Source organism: Dermacentor albipictus, chromosome 7 (assembly GCF_038994185.2).
Source record: "Dermacentor albipictus isolate Rhodes 1998 colony chromosome 7, USDA_Dalb.pri_finalv2, whole genome shotgun sequence".
Taxonomy (NCBI): Eukaryota; Metazoa; Arthropoda; class Arachnida; order Ixodida; family Ixodidae; genus Dermacentor; species Dermacentor albipictus.
Genome location: NC_091827.1, coordinates 44,247,646 through 44,264,075, shown reverse-complemented (window position 1 = coordinate 44,264,075; position 16,430 = coordinate 44,247,646). Strand labels below are relative to the sequence as shown.

Genomic DNA, 16,430 nt, shown 5'->3' with positions numbered 1-16,430 from the left:
ACGCGCCTCGCCGCAGATATTTTTTTTTCTCTCTCTCTCTCGCTCCCTAGTGACTACTGCGCATGCACCACTAGTAGCACCGAGCCACAGGTGTTCCGCCGCTGCGCAGCGCCGCGCCTTTCCTCCGCCGCCGTTTGGTATGACGTCACACCGCGTTCCTCGTCGTTGCGCTCGCCTCCGCTCGCTTCGTCAGCTGCGTCGCATGCCTGACAGTGATAACATGTCGGAGGATTGAAAAGGAGAGCTCGCGTGCGCCGCAACCACACTTGAGGCGGCAGTATAGACGGCGACAATTGTGATAAGCAGGAGGAGGCGTGGAATCGACATCGGAACGAGATGAAGAGGAATCGCCCAGGAAGCAGACGAACAGCGCGCCCAACGACTGGCTAAACGCCGCAACATAGCTAGACAACCAGACTAACCTTGACATGCAATCAAGATTAACCAAGGCTAACCATGCCATGTTTTAGCTTTCGCTACGTATATCCTGGCATAGCCGAGATAACCCACGGCCAATTTTTTTTTCTCCAAAGCTCGTCACGTCCTCACCGCGTCCTGGCCGCTGTCCTTGGGGTTGTAGGGGTTCCCGATGGCGGTGTAGTGCTCGACGTACTTCCAGTCGGCGTCCGTCAGGAACACGTCCTCGCGGTGCACCTGCAGGGAGCGCTTCTGCACCTCGCGCAAGTGCCGCACCGCGTTCACCATGTTGGACTGCTTCCACGCCGACAGGGCGTTCATGCCTGCGTTCGTGAGTGTCATCGATTGTCATCGATTGTCATTGTCATCGACGGCCACTATATACGACCGCGCGCGCTCGGAACAAGCGTGCGATCGCTCCGAATCGTTCGCCACCCCCCCGGACCTTACCCAGAATCCTCAGGAGGAAATTGGTCGTGGTGGCGTTGATGAGCAGCGTCAGGATCACAATGCCCGAAACTTGGATTAGGATCTGCGAGAGATGAAGGGAGAGAGTGAAAGATAAAGAGGAAAGGCAGCTAGGGAGGTCAGTCAGACGCACGGTGCATTTGCTACCCTACGCAGGAGGTTAAATGGACCCCAAGGAGGGATATTAAATTGGTTCGGACAGTTCAGTTGGAGACGAGGGCATGTCTGACCGAGAGCAGTTATGTGGCTATCGTCAAACAATCACGTGTTTCAAACAGGAATGAAAATGCTAACTTGTGTGTACTGCACACGCTGTCAACTGTAGGATGGTGCACCCCTTACAAAAAATTTATTTAGACCATTTGTAGGACGTCTGCATATGATTTGTTGTAAAGTTGATAGAATATACCCATGATAAGCGTTGTGGGATGACTGCCTTGCGCTTTAATTTTGTCGACTAATGTCAATTGAGTCTACAGTCAACGTGTATGTAAAAGTTGGCTTCTGTTCATAGCAGAGCAGAAGTCGAGGGTGTCCCAGCTAACGTTAGCCATGCAGTTCAAAGAAGCAAATGATGAAAAAAAAAGCACTGCACAAGATATAATCTTAAGAACTACGGTGCTCGGTTGTCAGAACTCTGACGACCGGGCATCGTAGGTCTTATAATTGTATATCTTGCACCTTGTATTTTTTAATCTTTTTTTTGTTTCGCTGAACAACTTAACTAACGTTAGCTGGGACAGACGGTACACTTTACATAAACTGAAGGACAAAGCCTGTTATAGTCCATAGTCTAGCCCGAAAGCATGCAGGACATGTCTGAAGACAAGTCTGAAAAGACAATAATGCAATACAATCCGCGTAAATTGGCGAGTGAGTGAGTGAAAACTTTATTGCAAATGTCCGGCGATTTGGGCGGGGTGGGGCCATAAGCACCCCAGCCTAGGTGACGGCCTCGAGTCCTTGGACTCGGGCGGCTTCCTCGGCGTGCCGGACGGCCCACAGTTGATCGGCGAGGTCGTGGCTGAGCAGGGCTGCCTCCCAACGCGCCCTTCGGTTCGAGACTGCCATTTCTACCCCGTTCGTCGGGGACTCCTTCTGCTCGCTACCGGTGCATGCCCACAGCATGTGCTGCAGCGTCGCTCTAGTTCCGCACGCTTTACAGTCGTCGGACGGATAAATGTCGGGGTAGCAGGGGTACGACAAATTATTTAAACTAACAGGCGCGAATGTAGAACGTGCACACGAGCGACGAAGCACTCCTGTTTCCCAAATTTCGCGCTGTTAGTTTAATTGTGCGCAACCATCTAGCCCAAGCCAGCACCCCTGCTCAGGTCTAGCACAATTTCACACGTCTGCATAGATTTCTTGAAACACATGGGTAACAGCGCAAACAGACGACAACAAGAAGGGGGACACGTACACACAAGCGCTGTGGTCGTCTGTTTGTGGTAGTCTGTTTGCGCTGTTACCCGTATGTTTAAAGATGAACCAACTCGCCCCAAAAGAAGTATTGCTCACAGATTTCTGCAAGGACAGTGCCATACCTTGTTGCCGATCTTTTCCCTGTTGATGTAGCGGCTCTCGGCGACGGACAGCGCCAGGGCGAGGCCGACGGCGCCCCTGAGCCCGCCCCAGGTCATGATGATGGCGTCCTGCCACTTGAGGCCGTAGCCGAGCCGAGTCAGGATCGGGCTCAGCATGCCGATCATCAGCAACCTGCAGGGGGGGTTGGCGTACCAGGAGTTGGTGTGTGGCACGCAGATCGAACCAGGCTATGCTACACTCTATGTACCGCTTAGTCAATGTGTCATGCTGGGAAGTTTAAAGTAGCGTTGCGAGGCTTAGGACAGACAGACGGACAGACGACGAACTTTATTTGATCCTGAGGAGCTGCTGTCAGGACCCCCTAATGGGAGGCCATTGTAGCCGCTGGCCACGCCCACGTAGAGGACAGAAATCCGTGAGGCTCCGCCCTTTCCTGGGCCCTCTGGATAGCCTGGGCTTGCTTTAGGAGTACGTATACATATCGGGCAACGGACATAGCTAAGTTCCAGATGTTTATTTCGAAGGACGCGCACCTGTGATCGAAGATATGTGGCCCCATGGGTTATTCGAAAAGAAAGCGGATTTCCTCGATGCATTGGCATGTAACCTGAGAAGGAAGACTGTGAGTAGTTCAGACTTAACATCGCAGCGCACTCGTCAGTTTCAGGAATTGTCAGTCTGAGTCGCCAATATTTTTTGTCTTTTTTTTTTGCAGAATGCCTGGCTCTTGTATTATTGGTCACGGGCGTAGACGTTTTTATGTGGAAGACCCTGCCCATATAAAGAAAGCGTGCCGTCGTGTATAAGGTGGCGCACGTATTTGGCAACTCGGTGAGATTGTATTGGCGATAGACTGGGGGCGGGGTTGTCGAGTTGTCGAGGTCGCTAGACGGGCATACGCTTGGCGTTAAAACTAAGAAAGAAAGGTGAACTCGGGCAAACGTTTCGCACGCAGACAGGCCTACGTTTTGACAAATGGACCTGTCATTCTCAAAGACGGTTACATAACACTAACACGCCAAGGATGGCGAAGCAACATTTGACAAAGTAAAGCTCCTTCCACCCACTTAAACGTCTGCCAGGATGTGTAAGCCACTGAGCCTGGCTGAAGCAGTTTCTTCTTCTGCACAGTCGGCAGCCTTGCGCTTTATCCAGCGCAATAGCGTCTCATAGCAATATTTCCCATTCTTCGAGTGTTTTGTTTCTCCAACCTTACGGCTCTGGCACTTTCTCGTCCTGACAGGAAGCACACCCAGCGCATGCGCCGGAGACCGGAATCGGCTACAGTAACGGCGATTACCATTACTGTGGAACCACGTTACACCACGAGGTGTGTGATACTCTTGAGAGTGTAATAACAAAGGGCATGCTGGCAACTCCCTTTGAGGGAGCAGTTAATTTTTGGGGTAACAGATTGCAGGAGTAACTTAACTGTTATATTGGGGCAGGGTAAACAGTTTAACTCTATTCACGAAAGTTCTACGGTGATTTCGGAAAATGTAAGACGCAGTTCAGTTTCTGAGTCTCAGTACTAGGACCTTGGCGACATCCGTCGCTGGCGCACGCAAAGAAGTAATAATAATAATAAAAAAGCTATTTGCGCACTAGGGCAGTTGTGAAAGTGCACCGGCCAGTTGTTAACCGTTTATATTATCCTTCTGTGCATCCTCCCGCGTGCAAGCAGTTGTCACTCTCTCCCTGCTTCTCTTCCCCCCTTACCTTCAGGTTAGGGTAGAAAACCAAACGCTCGTCCGGTTGACCTCCCCGCCTTTCCTATCTTTGATTTCTACCTCTTCTTTTCACTCCTTTCCTTTTGTCCCCGCTCTTCTTTCCATCTTTACATCCCCTTTTCCTTCCCTTAGTGCAGGGTAGCAAACCGGAGGCTTTAACTCAAGTTAATCTCCCTGCCTTTCTCTCATTTGCATATATCTCTCTCTAGTGGGAAACGTGCACTTTGGGCGCAGACAGACTAAAGGTACTCAATCGGCCAACCTGCTATCGCGATAGCGTAATTTGCCGATACAGCCTAACTTAATTTTTGTGATATTCCCGTTTAATGTGCCTCTATTTTGATTTGCTTCAACGAAGTAGTCCCAGGCACTCGCTAAATAGAAGAGGTGTGCTCTCACTCTCACCTGAACACGGTGATGGCGATGTAGGTGATCAGGATGAGGAAGAGGTCGTTCTTCTCGATGAAGGACAGCGATCGCTCGGTGATCACGATGCCGACGATGATGAAGATGAGCGTGTTAGCCAGGTAGGACAGCATCTCCCAGAAGCTGCGGACGATAAAAAAAATAAAGCAGGCCACGAGTTTTTGTCACTTCGAATGACCATTACGCGAACTTACAGCACTCGTAATGCGAGGGAATTCTAAGTTCTAAGCCGCGGAGGTGACTTTCATGGGGCAATATAAAGAGCTTGAAAAGCGCAAGAGTAAGAAGAAAACTTAGGTAAAATCAAGAGGCAAAGGAAAACTAAAGGCTGTTGGCGGGATTGAAAGGACTCGCGGTAGAAAGCAAGTATCTGTCTTGCTCACGTTGCCGCGCTGATGTACAATGCAGTACACTGTTAAAGGGAACGCATGTGTGTGGATTGTAAAACACGAGCGAAGTTTTCCCTCCGGCAAGTCTGCAATCGCCCGGCTTCCTAGCAGACGACTGTGCTGTTGGCGACGCCGGCACCTTTCCACAAAGCTTTGCAGCGCATAGCTCAACGTAGTTTCAGTCGACTCTTGCACCCTGAGTGCCAGCAAACGGAGAGTCGCACATTACAATGTTTTCTTTAAATATGTGACCGCACTGTACGTGTTCTCATCAATCGCCGCTTCGCGCGCCTCGGTGAAGCCTCCGAGTTTGCTGCGACGAAGTATTGTGGCGCCATCTAGCATGTGCTCGACGAATGGGGGCTCCAGTATTCGATGTTGCAGTGCACATCTCTACGCCTTCTTTCGGATTTCTTTTTTGTTTTTATTTCGCAAGATTAGACATGTGAAACAAAATAATATTCATACAAAATGACGCGGAGCAGTGCAAACGCTAAGTTTAACTTGCTATGACGTGTAAAATTCTGCGCGGTTGCACGTCCCGGAGCCACACATGACACGCACGAGGCTTCAGACAAGAAGCTTCAGGAAGCGTTGTGCACACCAAAAATAAATTGCTTCGCAAGTAAAGAAGACATACCACATCCATGTCCCGATGCTTTGAATTACAACTTCCCGCGATTGCTATTTCACGCGAGTTGATTATTCCTTACGGCATAGCTACGGCGCTTACATGTGTTGGTCCGTTTATCACGACAACGAACCAGAGTAGCCTCTTGGCTAATACACTTTTCTACGCGTTGCATGATTTTGCGAGCGAGGCCGTTTATAAGGTTACCGGTACAAGCTAGCGAATGCTTGTATGTAAAATTTGCTACTGAATAATTCCTCCCCAATGAGCTAAAAACGGTACCTCCAATATCATTGCCATGGTCATGATGTAACCACTCTGGGACCGTATTCACAAAGATTCTCGTTCCTAAGTGCTCTTTGCCTTTATATAGGCGGTCGCCTTCGATAATAATACGTCTAGGATTAGGCATGGCTGAAAATTGTTCTTACGAACATTGCTAGCGTAAGGACCTTTTGTGAGTACGGGCCTCTGTATCGTACAGTTTTTTTTACAGCATAAGGTAAAATCCTGACGTAAATATCCGCACAGACCAGCAGGTTCTGATGTCAGAGTGAAATTTTCTAGGCGTAAAGTGTATATCGTCCTCGACGTAAATGCCCAGCAATATTTTGCAAACCTCCAAATATTCTGGTGCAAGTTCCACTAGAAGCATAGCGCGGGAAGGACGACCGACAAAGACTAGACAGGACAAGCGCTAACTTTCAACACGCGCTTGTCCTGTCAAGTTAGCGCTTGTCCTGTCTAGTCTTTGTCGATCGTCCTTCCCGCGCTGTGCTTCTAGTGTAACTATGTATTACCAACCAGCCCAAGCCTATACTTTTCTGTAAAAAAAGTTGAGAACTTTTGTTTTTTCTTCTCCGAGACCAGATAGAGTGTGCAGAACCGAACTCACCTGTGGACGAACTCCTCGACTTCGGGGCTGATGCTGACCTTGTTGGCGCTGATGACGACCCCCAGGGCGACGACGGCCAGCACCCCGGACACCTGCAGCACGGTCTCGGCCAGGTAGTAGGTGATGTAGGCCGCGCTGAGCGTGACGGTGATCTCGATCACCGAGTCGTTGAACACCTTGGACAGGTACCAGACGGACATCTTGCCCACCACGATGCCCAGCAGGGGCCCGCCGAACGAGATGCGGCAGAACATCCACGCGATGTCGGCCGCTGTGGCGAGGAGCCGCGCGAAGAGAGAGAGAGAGAGAGAGAGAGAGAGAGAGAGAAACGTTGTACCAGAAGTAGTAAAGGCAAGGCGCAGAAGACCAGGACTCAGGAAGAAGAACACAAACGACAGGACCGGCCTGGCCCACAGGACCTGAGTCCTGGTCTTCTGCTTGAAGTCCTGTTCATGCTTGAAGTAGCAAAGGCAAGGCGCAGAAGACCAGGACTCAGGAAGAAGAACACAAACGACAGGACCGGCCTGGCCCACAGGACCTGAGTCCTGGCCTTCTGCTTGAAGTCCTGTTCATGCTTGAAGTAGCAAAGGCAAGGCGCAGAAGACCAAGACTCAGGAAGAAGAACACAAACGACAGGACCGGCCTGGCCCACAGGACCTGAGTCCTGGTCTTCTGCTTGAAGTCCTGTTCATGCTTGAAGTAGCAAAGGCAAGGCGCAGAAGACCAGGACTCAGGAAGAAGAACACAAACGACAGGACCAGCCTGGCCCACAGGACCTGAGTCCTGGTCTTCTGCTTGAAGTCCTGTTCATGCTTGAAGTAGCAAAGGCAAGGCGCAGAAGACCAGGACTCAGGAAGAAGAACACAAACGACAGGACCAGCCTGGCCCACAGGACCTGAGTCCTGGTCTTCTGCTTGAAGTCCTGTTCATGCTTGAAGTAGCAAAGGCAAGGCGCAGAAGACCAGGACTCAGGAAGAAGAACACAAACGACAGGACCGGCCTGGTCCACAGGACCTGAGTTCTGGTCTTCTGCGCCTTGCCTTTGCTACTTCAAGCGTGAACCAACTAGCCCAAGCAAGAGTTTTACTAGAAACATTGTACAATGTCTTCACGTCGCGGCCGTGTTGTGTCCTTTCCGCTGTCAGGATTATGTGCAAATGGGGATGCTGCATATGTGTGTATAAGTGTATATACATGTGCGAACTAACTGTGGTAAACAGACTGCGGAGTTTTCCGCGATATCGCTTTGGAATACTCTACCAGCTATAATCAAAACTGAAAAAAAAAATACCAATTTAAAGGAGAACTAAAAGCATGAATAATAAATACTTACTGATATTGTGCATTTTTGTTCCTAGTTTTATTCTGTTGTTTAATATTGTCATGCTGTTAACAAGTGTTCTTATTACTCATATGCTATAAAAATGTTTCGGTATTGCTCTTAGATCTCACCTGTAATAATGTTGCTTTAAACATTGTATACCATCGTAAGTGTCTTTAACAGGAGGTCCCGATACACTCTTTGACTATGGGACCTCCTTATGTAATACTACGTACATGTAATTTTCTGTATTCTTACCAACAAACAAAAAATTGTTATGAAATTGTTATTATATGTAGATATACGAAAGAACATTCGCGGTCTCTCCTTTCTCTCAATGTTTATTTTTTTACATTTTTTTGGTGGGATACTCTTCGTATAACGTGCTTCCTGTGCGAATGCCCGTTTAGTGAAGCTATGAGTGTGCTTGTGTCTGTATGTGCAAGTGCATGTTCATATTTTCTTCTTAATTACTCTTTATTAGTGCCTGAGATATGTACTTCAAATTTGGAACAGTACACTCTTAAGAAAGGCTTTCCGTTCTTTCTACATTTAAAACAACAACAACAACAACAACGACGACGACGACGACGACAACAACAACAACACCAACAACAACAACAACCGATTCGCAGTCGAGAAGGCGTGAGCTCGGTCCTCATAGGGGACAAGGATTTCTTCTTTCTCTGACGACTCGCTTTTTTACTGACAGGCCGAAGGAATTTATTGTGCGATAAGTGCATCGTAAGAATTTCCAGCGGAAAAAAAAAACTAGGAAAGCAAGCAAGTAGACGGAAAGGCGCTGGATCTTTCCCAGCGTGTTTCTGTCTACTTGCTTGCTTTCCTAGATTTCTTTTTCCGCTGGAAATTACTATAATGCAGTCGACGCAGAAACCAACTTGCCCGGCTTTCAGCTCTAAATGTAGCATTGTGCGGATACACGCCTGCGATCTGCAGATCACAGGCGTGTGATCTATGCCTGTGATCACACGCAGGCGTAGATCGACGATGTTGATACGACGAGTGGCCTACCGGTCATGCTTCTTCCGGGAACGGCCAGCTCCACGAGCACCTCGTAGATGACGATGGCCGAGCCGTCGTTGAGCAGAGCTTCGCCGTCGATGATCGTGGTCAGGATCTTTGAGGTGCCTGGACATCGCGCGCGCGTTGAAAATTGTGACAAAACACGACGAAGCTCGCAGCAAAAATGCGTTTCGCGTGAGCTTGAGCTCACGACAAGTTGTGGTAGATGAAAAGAAAGCAAACTGAAAAAAAATAAGTCAATACTAAAACTGGTACAGCGCAACGTAGAAAGGAAGAAACAAGCCGAGTCGGCCGGATAAAGGAACAGAGCTCTGTTTTTCTCAGCGCTCTGTTCCTCTATCTGGCCGGCTCGGCTTGTTTCCTCCTTTCTACGTCGCGCTGTACCAGTTTTAGAGTGCAATGCCAACTCGCCCAATCCTCAACCCTAATGAATAAGTGAATACGTCTTCAAAGTTTCCGTGAATGCACCTAATCCACAAGTGCACTGCAGACGACTTCCGCGGTGAAATCGGCTGGGCGAAGGGTCGTCACTGGCATCGGTTGTGATTTCGTTTCTGCATTGTTTATCGTTTTGGTAAGGCTGCCCAGGGTGATTGTAATCCCACGTTCACACGCGTACGCATGCGCGATCACGTGCCAGGCCAGCGCTCAGAGTTACTGAACTCGTATTGATAAGCTGGGTGCGAGCATCCAAACTCGAACACAAACAGCCTGCATGAGCAAATGGGATACGCCGAAGCGGGCTTCCTCTCACAAAGCCTGTTACTGCGGAGAAGTCTGCTTTGACGAACAGTCTTTAGCTGGCTGCGCACGCGCACAGGGACAGCTTTTGCGGAGCGTCGCGAGCATCGCGCAAACTGGATATCGCTTGTGCACAAAACAATGGCGCCGCTCCCCTAAAACTGTGTATCTGACGCTCGTATGTAACCATAGTTCGTGCAAGCAGGCTTCTCCGCAGTAAGAGTATCTGTGAGGGGAAGCCCAACTTCGGATCATTTCCATCGTTTCACAATCTCTCTCTCTCTCTCTCTATGTGTGTGTGTGTCCGTCCGAGGACACACACACAGAGAGAGAGAGAGAGAGCCTGTGTACGCAACGCTTGCGACAATACTTAGAGGTGCGATGTATGAGATAAAGGAAAGTAAGAAGGGCGTCGAGCACTCACCGACGTCCCTGAGAAGCGCCACCACGGCCACGGGATCGGTGGCACTGAGGATGGAGCCGAAGAGAAAGGCGCTGTGCCAGCCCCACCCGTAAGTCACGAACAGGTTCACCGACAGGAAGGCCGTGAGGCCGGCGCAGATCACTGCGAACGGTTCAAGCACCAGCAGTGAGGAACTGACAGCGTCACGGTGTATACGCTGCTGCGGCGCAATGCGCACTGCCTGAGTGGTGTGTAAACGCGCAGTTGATACAGCGTGTGATGCGACAGGGCAACGACAGATGGCGTTGGTTACGTCTCTCGCGTGACGTATTAGCGAGTATGCGGCGTGTTCCACGTAACTTGAGCCAAACGCTAAAAATATGCGAATGCCGCGTAGCTGGACAGAACCAAGGTAATGTTGTTTGCCGTCGCTTGGAGATACCCAGGTTATCTTTTCTTTTCATTCCGCATAATAGGATAATTAGTCTTAATTATTCGACTTCTCAAATATTATAATTTCATTAAAAGTGTCCATGAACAAATTGCAGAGCAATATGAAAAACTCCTAATACAGCTTTCAGTGAAAGAAGCCCACGAATGCACGCAAAATTACAGCGCGACGGGCCGCTCGAGGCACTTTGCGTATATCCGCGGACTTCTCTCATGGTCGGAAAAACATTTTGTAGCCCGTATCGAGCAACAGAAAGCTGTATCGGGAGTTTTTCGTCTTGATCTACAATTTTCTCATTCACACTTTTCATCTAACTATAATATTTGAGAAGTTGATAAATTAATTAAGACTGATTATCTAATTAGGCGGAATGGAAAAAATAATCTCAGTATCTCCAAGCGACGCCAAACAGCATTAAGTTGCTTATGTTCAGCTCCTTGGCTTTAGCATATCTTTAGGATATGCTTCCCTTATCGGCTCCAGTTACGTGGAACACAGTGTATATCGTCGAGCGAATTGATTGTACTTTGTGCGTTGGTAAACAATTTTACCAATGTACTCTCGGCTGACTGACTGACTCACTGTCGTTCAATTAATGTCTAATCGATTACACGCGCATAATCAAAAATATCTCTTTTTGATCGCCTAAGAAAAAACGCAAGAAATTTCGGAATAGGGGTAACAAGTGCCAATGTGGCTTCGATTTCCTTGTCACAACAAATGAGTGCGTTTTCCTATCCTGAAGTAAACGACACGTGAGGCGGGATGTTTCTTTTCTCTTTTATGCGAAGCATATTACGAGAGCTCAACCCAGCTCCTCAGGCGCGGCGGTGTCGCCTTGAAACCACGTGACACCGTGACGTCACGACAGAGGAGAAGTGGCTTTGGCTCAACTCTTGCAAGACGGGCTGGGTGGGAATCGAACCAGGGTCTCCGGAGTGTGGGACGGAGACGCTACCACTGAGCCACGAGTACGATGCTTCAAAGCGGTACAAAAGCGCCTCTAGTGAATTCGGTGTTGCCTTAGAAACGAGCTGTTTCTAAGGCGTGCGTCTCTTGCTCAGGCGCACATTTCGTTGCCGCGCCGAACGCTGCTTTGCTCGACGCTCACCGCTTCCAATGCGGGGCGCGTAGTCGCTGCCCTGTAGCCCATTGTCTTACACCCCTTGGCGGGTCGACGGGAACGCTGTCGCGTTCCACTCTTGAAGGCGAAGCAGTAATGCATGAGTTGTTTCTTCGTCTAGCCGAACCAAATATAGCCAAGCAACAGCAGTTCACCAGGCTAAACAGTGGTTCAACAACTAAAATAAAGGCTAGTATGCTTCGCATCCTGGGCTTAACCTTACCTAAGCCACAGCCATTTTTTTTCCCAGCAGATTGCATTTCTTGTGCCTCAATTGCATGTGTCGTCTATCCTGTTTTCCTGGTGCAGGAAAACAAAGTCCAGTCTTTAGTTCAGCGCTCTATGTGTGTTCATTCTGTTGCCCTATCTCATGCGCTGCGGGATGAAAAGGCATCGAATATGCAGCACCGATTAGCCTAACACTCCAACATTGAAGCAGAACTTTTTGTTGGGCTACAGTTGGCGCCTGTTACTGAAGTACTAAAGCGCCGAACAGACGACACAAGAAGAGACATGGAAGGAGCGCTTTCCGTGTCTCTTCTTGTGTCGTCTGTTTGGCGCTTTAGTGCTTCATCAACTCCAACATTGGTAATCTCTGAATCTTCCCTTATCGGGCCGGAGCAACTGCGAGACGGCTTGATTGATTGACTGTTTGAGTGAACCGACTGAGTGATCGATTGATTGAAGACGTCGTCGGATGTCCACTCACGCAGTCCGGGCACCGCCATGAGAATGCACTGGGTGAAGCAGCGCATGAAGGTGTGCGCATCCATGGCGAAGGCCGACTCGAAGATCAGTATGGGCAGGAACATGTGCAGCAGCAGCTTGGGGTCGATGCGCGCCAGGTACGTGTAGATCTGCAGGGACTCGTACTGGCGCGACACCAGGCCCATCAGGGCGCCGAACACGAACAGCACCACCGTGTACGGCATCTGGATGTTCAGCCGCTTCAGCAGGAAACGCACCAACGCTGCGATAAAAAAGAAAAAAAAATAATGGTTGCAGGGTGTCACGTCTGATGAACTATACTAGAATGCGATAGCGTTTCAGTGTTACGGTGCATTAGGACACGATTTGTGCACGTTCGTACGTGTTTATTGGGACGTGATCGGCACCCGTTTGGGGCGATTCTGGTGCTGCCCGGGATGCTGATGACGACGAATTGGGAGCGGTGTATGCTAAACTACTGACGCATATCTTGTTGCAGAATTAAAAAGGAAACGTTGAAGAATTTACGTGTGATGAATCTATGGGGAATGGGATAACATTTAACCGCTACGGTGCACTATGACACTACTTATAAGTTTGTACATGTTCATAGTAACTACATTCATGACAGTTTATGGCTATTCTTTTTCCCCGTAGAATGATTCACGGGCTATGACAGCCAATAGGGGATGGCGTGCACCAAAACGCGATAAATATCTTGCCAATTTTATTTTATTTGTATATTGCGGTGAGTGATAAGTGTCTGGTTTATATCGCGAAAGAACGGACTTCATGTTTCCAGAGACTGCCTTCAAAGGGACCCATTAAAACAAGTTTGTGAACTATGAGTGTAAGGTTATAACGCAGCATTTTTTTAAAAAGAAGACAACGCAATGAGGTTGTGGAGGCAATGGCATGGCATCCGCACTACAGTTGTGGGGTTCCTGGTTCGAATTTAACAAGAGAGACAATAAGGCTCTCATTCCTTGTTTTGTGCTGATTCGCATTCGATGCCAGATAGCTGGCCAGATTCAGTATAATATGTGGCAGTTAGGGTTGGCAACCATACCGAATTACCGGGACAGTCCCGACTTTCTTTTTCTACTGAATAGCAATCAATGAACCGTATTTTGTAATGTTTGGCAGTATAGCTCGGTTGCGCATTCTTCTAGTTTGTCTTCTGTCGCGTTGTCATAAACACGATAGCGGTTCCGTTTTCGTCGTGGTTTTATGTAGTATGTAGCTACGTTGCAGACACTAACCATTCACTGTGCTTCCATCAGTTCTGGTATTCGAGGTAGCCCTGCAACTACTGCACACCTTTCTCGATGTAAATCGCGACACCCTAAGACTCAAAACAAATAAATAGATTTCGCAAATTCGTTGCACGTACAAACTAGCGGCTCTTCCTGGCGCTGACAGGGGGCGTCGTCGCCAGATAACCTCGATGCAGGTATACCACAGGCAATTGCGTAGGCTACGTAACCTATAGTAATGCTATGCGGTGCACCATGTGCGTTGTGATTGTTCAGCCACCGTGGTGGCTGGTATGTGTATCTGTTTAAACTTCGCGCTTGCGATTTGAGATGTGTTTCTCGTGACGCAATTTACTCTTTACGTCTCTTTCTTTTTTTTTCTGAATTTCCGAGCTGTCAGAGTTTCATGAGCACGGCAAGGCAATAAAGTGCCTGTGCGCACACGCGTATTTAGTGCCAATTGTTGCATTAGTGACGCAATATTTTGTCGAAAGCGATCAACTGGCGAAGTCACGATGCCGTTCCGAGCCAGAAGGACGATAGTTTCGGCAAACTCGTGAAAAGGCCCACAATCACCGTGCTTGCAGGGTCTCGCAGACACTAGAGCCACATTTCCCGCTATTAGACTATTTGGAGGAAGCTGTTATAGACGTGACCCCCGAGATCGGGCGCAGCCAGATCTCGAAGGCCGTGTTTTAGAGTGCTCTAGCTGGCACCGTTGCTTCAGTGCAAGGAAAAGAGCGAGTAACTAGAGACACTAGAGCCACATTTCCCGCTAGTAAAACTACTTGGTGGAAACTGTTATAGACGTGACCCCCGAGATCGGGCGCAGCCAGATCTCGGAGGTCGTGTTTTGGAGTACTCTAGCTGGCGCCTTTGCTTTAGTGCACGGAAAGAAAAGAGCGAGTGATTAGCCGTACTTCCGAGTATGAAGCTGACGAAGAGGAAGAGTATGGGCGCGGCAGCCCGGAAGTACTCCTCCTCTTCTCCCTCCATGAGCGGCTCGGTGCCGGCAGCCGTCTCGTTCTTGCCCATGTGCTCGAACACCTGCTCGACCAGGTGCTCGGCCACCTGCTCCAAAACGCCGCCGCCACCCTCGGTCGTCATCGTGGACGCCCCTCTCCCGCCTCCTGGCGGTCTCCTCTGTCACTCCAGCGGGCTTCCCCTTCCTCCTACTCCCCGCCTGGAAAGTCAGTCAATAAATAAATAAATAAATAAATAAATAAATAAATAAATAAATAAATAAATAAATAAATAAATCAACGAAACAAACAATTAGCCTATCTATGTCAAAATTACTCGCCGCTTTGGCTCAGTACATGGCAATCTCATTCTGCTGATGAACGCGAGGTCGTAGGTTCGAATCCCGGCCGCGGCGACGACGTTCTACTGAGGCGGAATGAACACAATTGTGAATCGCGCATTGCGCGCACGCTGCAGAACCCCAAATCAACAAAATCCATCCCATACGAGGTACTAATAAAGATTAGTCGACGGTCAGGGTTTTGTTGTTATTTGGTCCTCCTTTGCTCTGCGGGTCAAATATGCGAACAAAAGACGCAGACCGTCAACGCACTCATTCGTTGCTCGGGACCGCTCGACGATTATTAGTAGTCTTGTGTCCCGGTAACTGACGTTACCGACTGCCAGGCTAATAACACGTTCTGAAGAAACATCACCATCATCGTCTGTATACTAAGCAGCCACATATGCGTTGATACAATTTGAGCAGTAGCACCGCATTGCTCGGTCTGACAAACGGCGCCATTCAAAGACATGTTTTACGTATTGTTGTCGGCCGTCAAAACAGAAGCAATCTATGGAAACTTTACTAGCGAAAGAAAGTAACGCCGAAGCAGACACAAAGAAAGAGTACTGAGATTGACATGCCATTTCGGACTTGTCATTTCTTATGCAAAATAGAAGTGAGGCGTGCAGACAGGACACAAGAGTAGAGAAGTGGACAACACGAACACCGATGTCCTTCTTGTGTCCGCCGATGTCCTACTCTTGTGTCATGTCTGCACGCCTCACTTCTATTTTGCATAATGAATCCTTACCAACTAGCTCAGCTTTCTGTCGTTCTAAGTGTCATTTCTTGCCTGCAAATGAAATTCGAAGTAATTTATTTGCCTACTGATTGCATAGAGCGGGCCGAGGAAAAAATATATTACAGCACAACGCATCTCACGATGATAGTCGATGCTAATGCGATTAGCATTCGAGCAATGTAGCGATACACCAGTCAAGTTCGTTTAACATCTGTAATTGTCATTCAGAGACTTCCATTGCTTTGGTTATGTGCGGCATAATAATCCGGTATCCTCCCGTGGTGTTATGCCACTCGTTTGCCATAGTAGCGCTTGAGCACGACGGCATGACGACGACTGTACGACGTCGACGCACTAACGACTACTGAATGACAAGGAAGGAGCGTTACGTCGATGGAACGACAAAGGCGTTGTGACGACAACGGCGTCATACAATGAAATGATGACAATGAAATGAAAATTCTTAAATGGCGGTGCAACGGCGACAGCGCGACGATGCCGACAGGAGACCAATTGGATGACGACGAAATGGCGTGACGGCCACGGTATGACGACAAACGCACGATGAAGTTGGAACGACGCCGATAGCCCGGCGAGTACGGCACGTGAACGGTGGCGTAATCGCGATTTAATGACGTCATCGTAACCGCGGTAGAATGACGAATCACCGACGCCGACGGGACGACAACGGCAGGAGACAATGACAATGGGATGGCGTTACTGAAGCGATGAGAATGGTAAAACACACAGCGTGACGAAGATATGGACGTGACGCGACAACGGTATAAAGAGGTCTGCGCGACTATACAGTTGGATGACGAAGTTAGA

General features: G+C 48.8%; 1 protein-coding gene across 3 annotated transcripts in view; it reads right to left on the bottom strand.

Moving 5' to 3' along the window:
• Positions 1-16,430, bottom strand: part of LOC135915246 (sperm-specific sodium:proton exchanger-like) — a 276,288-nt gene that overhangs the window by 31,781 nt on the left and 228,077 nt on the right. For all 3 annotated transcript variants that reach the window (XM_065448263.2, XM_065448262.2, XM_070522022.1), the window contains exons 2-10: positions 14,472-14,734; positions 12,297-12,557; positions 10,035-10,175; positions 8,858-8,974; positions 6,505-6,775; positions 4,569-4,712; positions 2,433-2,604; positions 868-949; positions 550-740 (exon numbers count right to left, since the gene is read on the bottom strand). In XM_065448263.2, coding sequence (XP_065304335.1) covers positions 550-740; positions 868-949; positions 2,433-2,604; positions 4,569-4,712; positions 6,505-6,775; positions 8,858-8,974; positions 10,035-10,175; positions 12,297-12,557; positions 14,472-14,658 — 1,566 coding nt within the window. In that variant the 5' untranslated portion in view covers positions 14,659-14,734. The remainder of the gene's footprint in view (positions 1-549; positions 741-867; positions 950-2,432; positions 2,605-4,568; positions 4,713-6,504; positions 6,776-8,857; positions 8,975-10,034; positions 10,176-12,296; positions 12,558-14,471; positions 14,735-16,430) is intronic.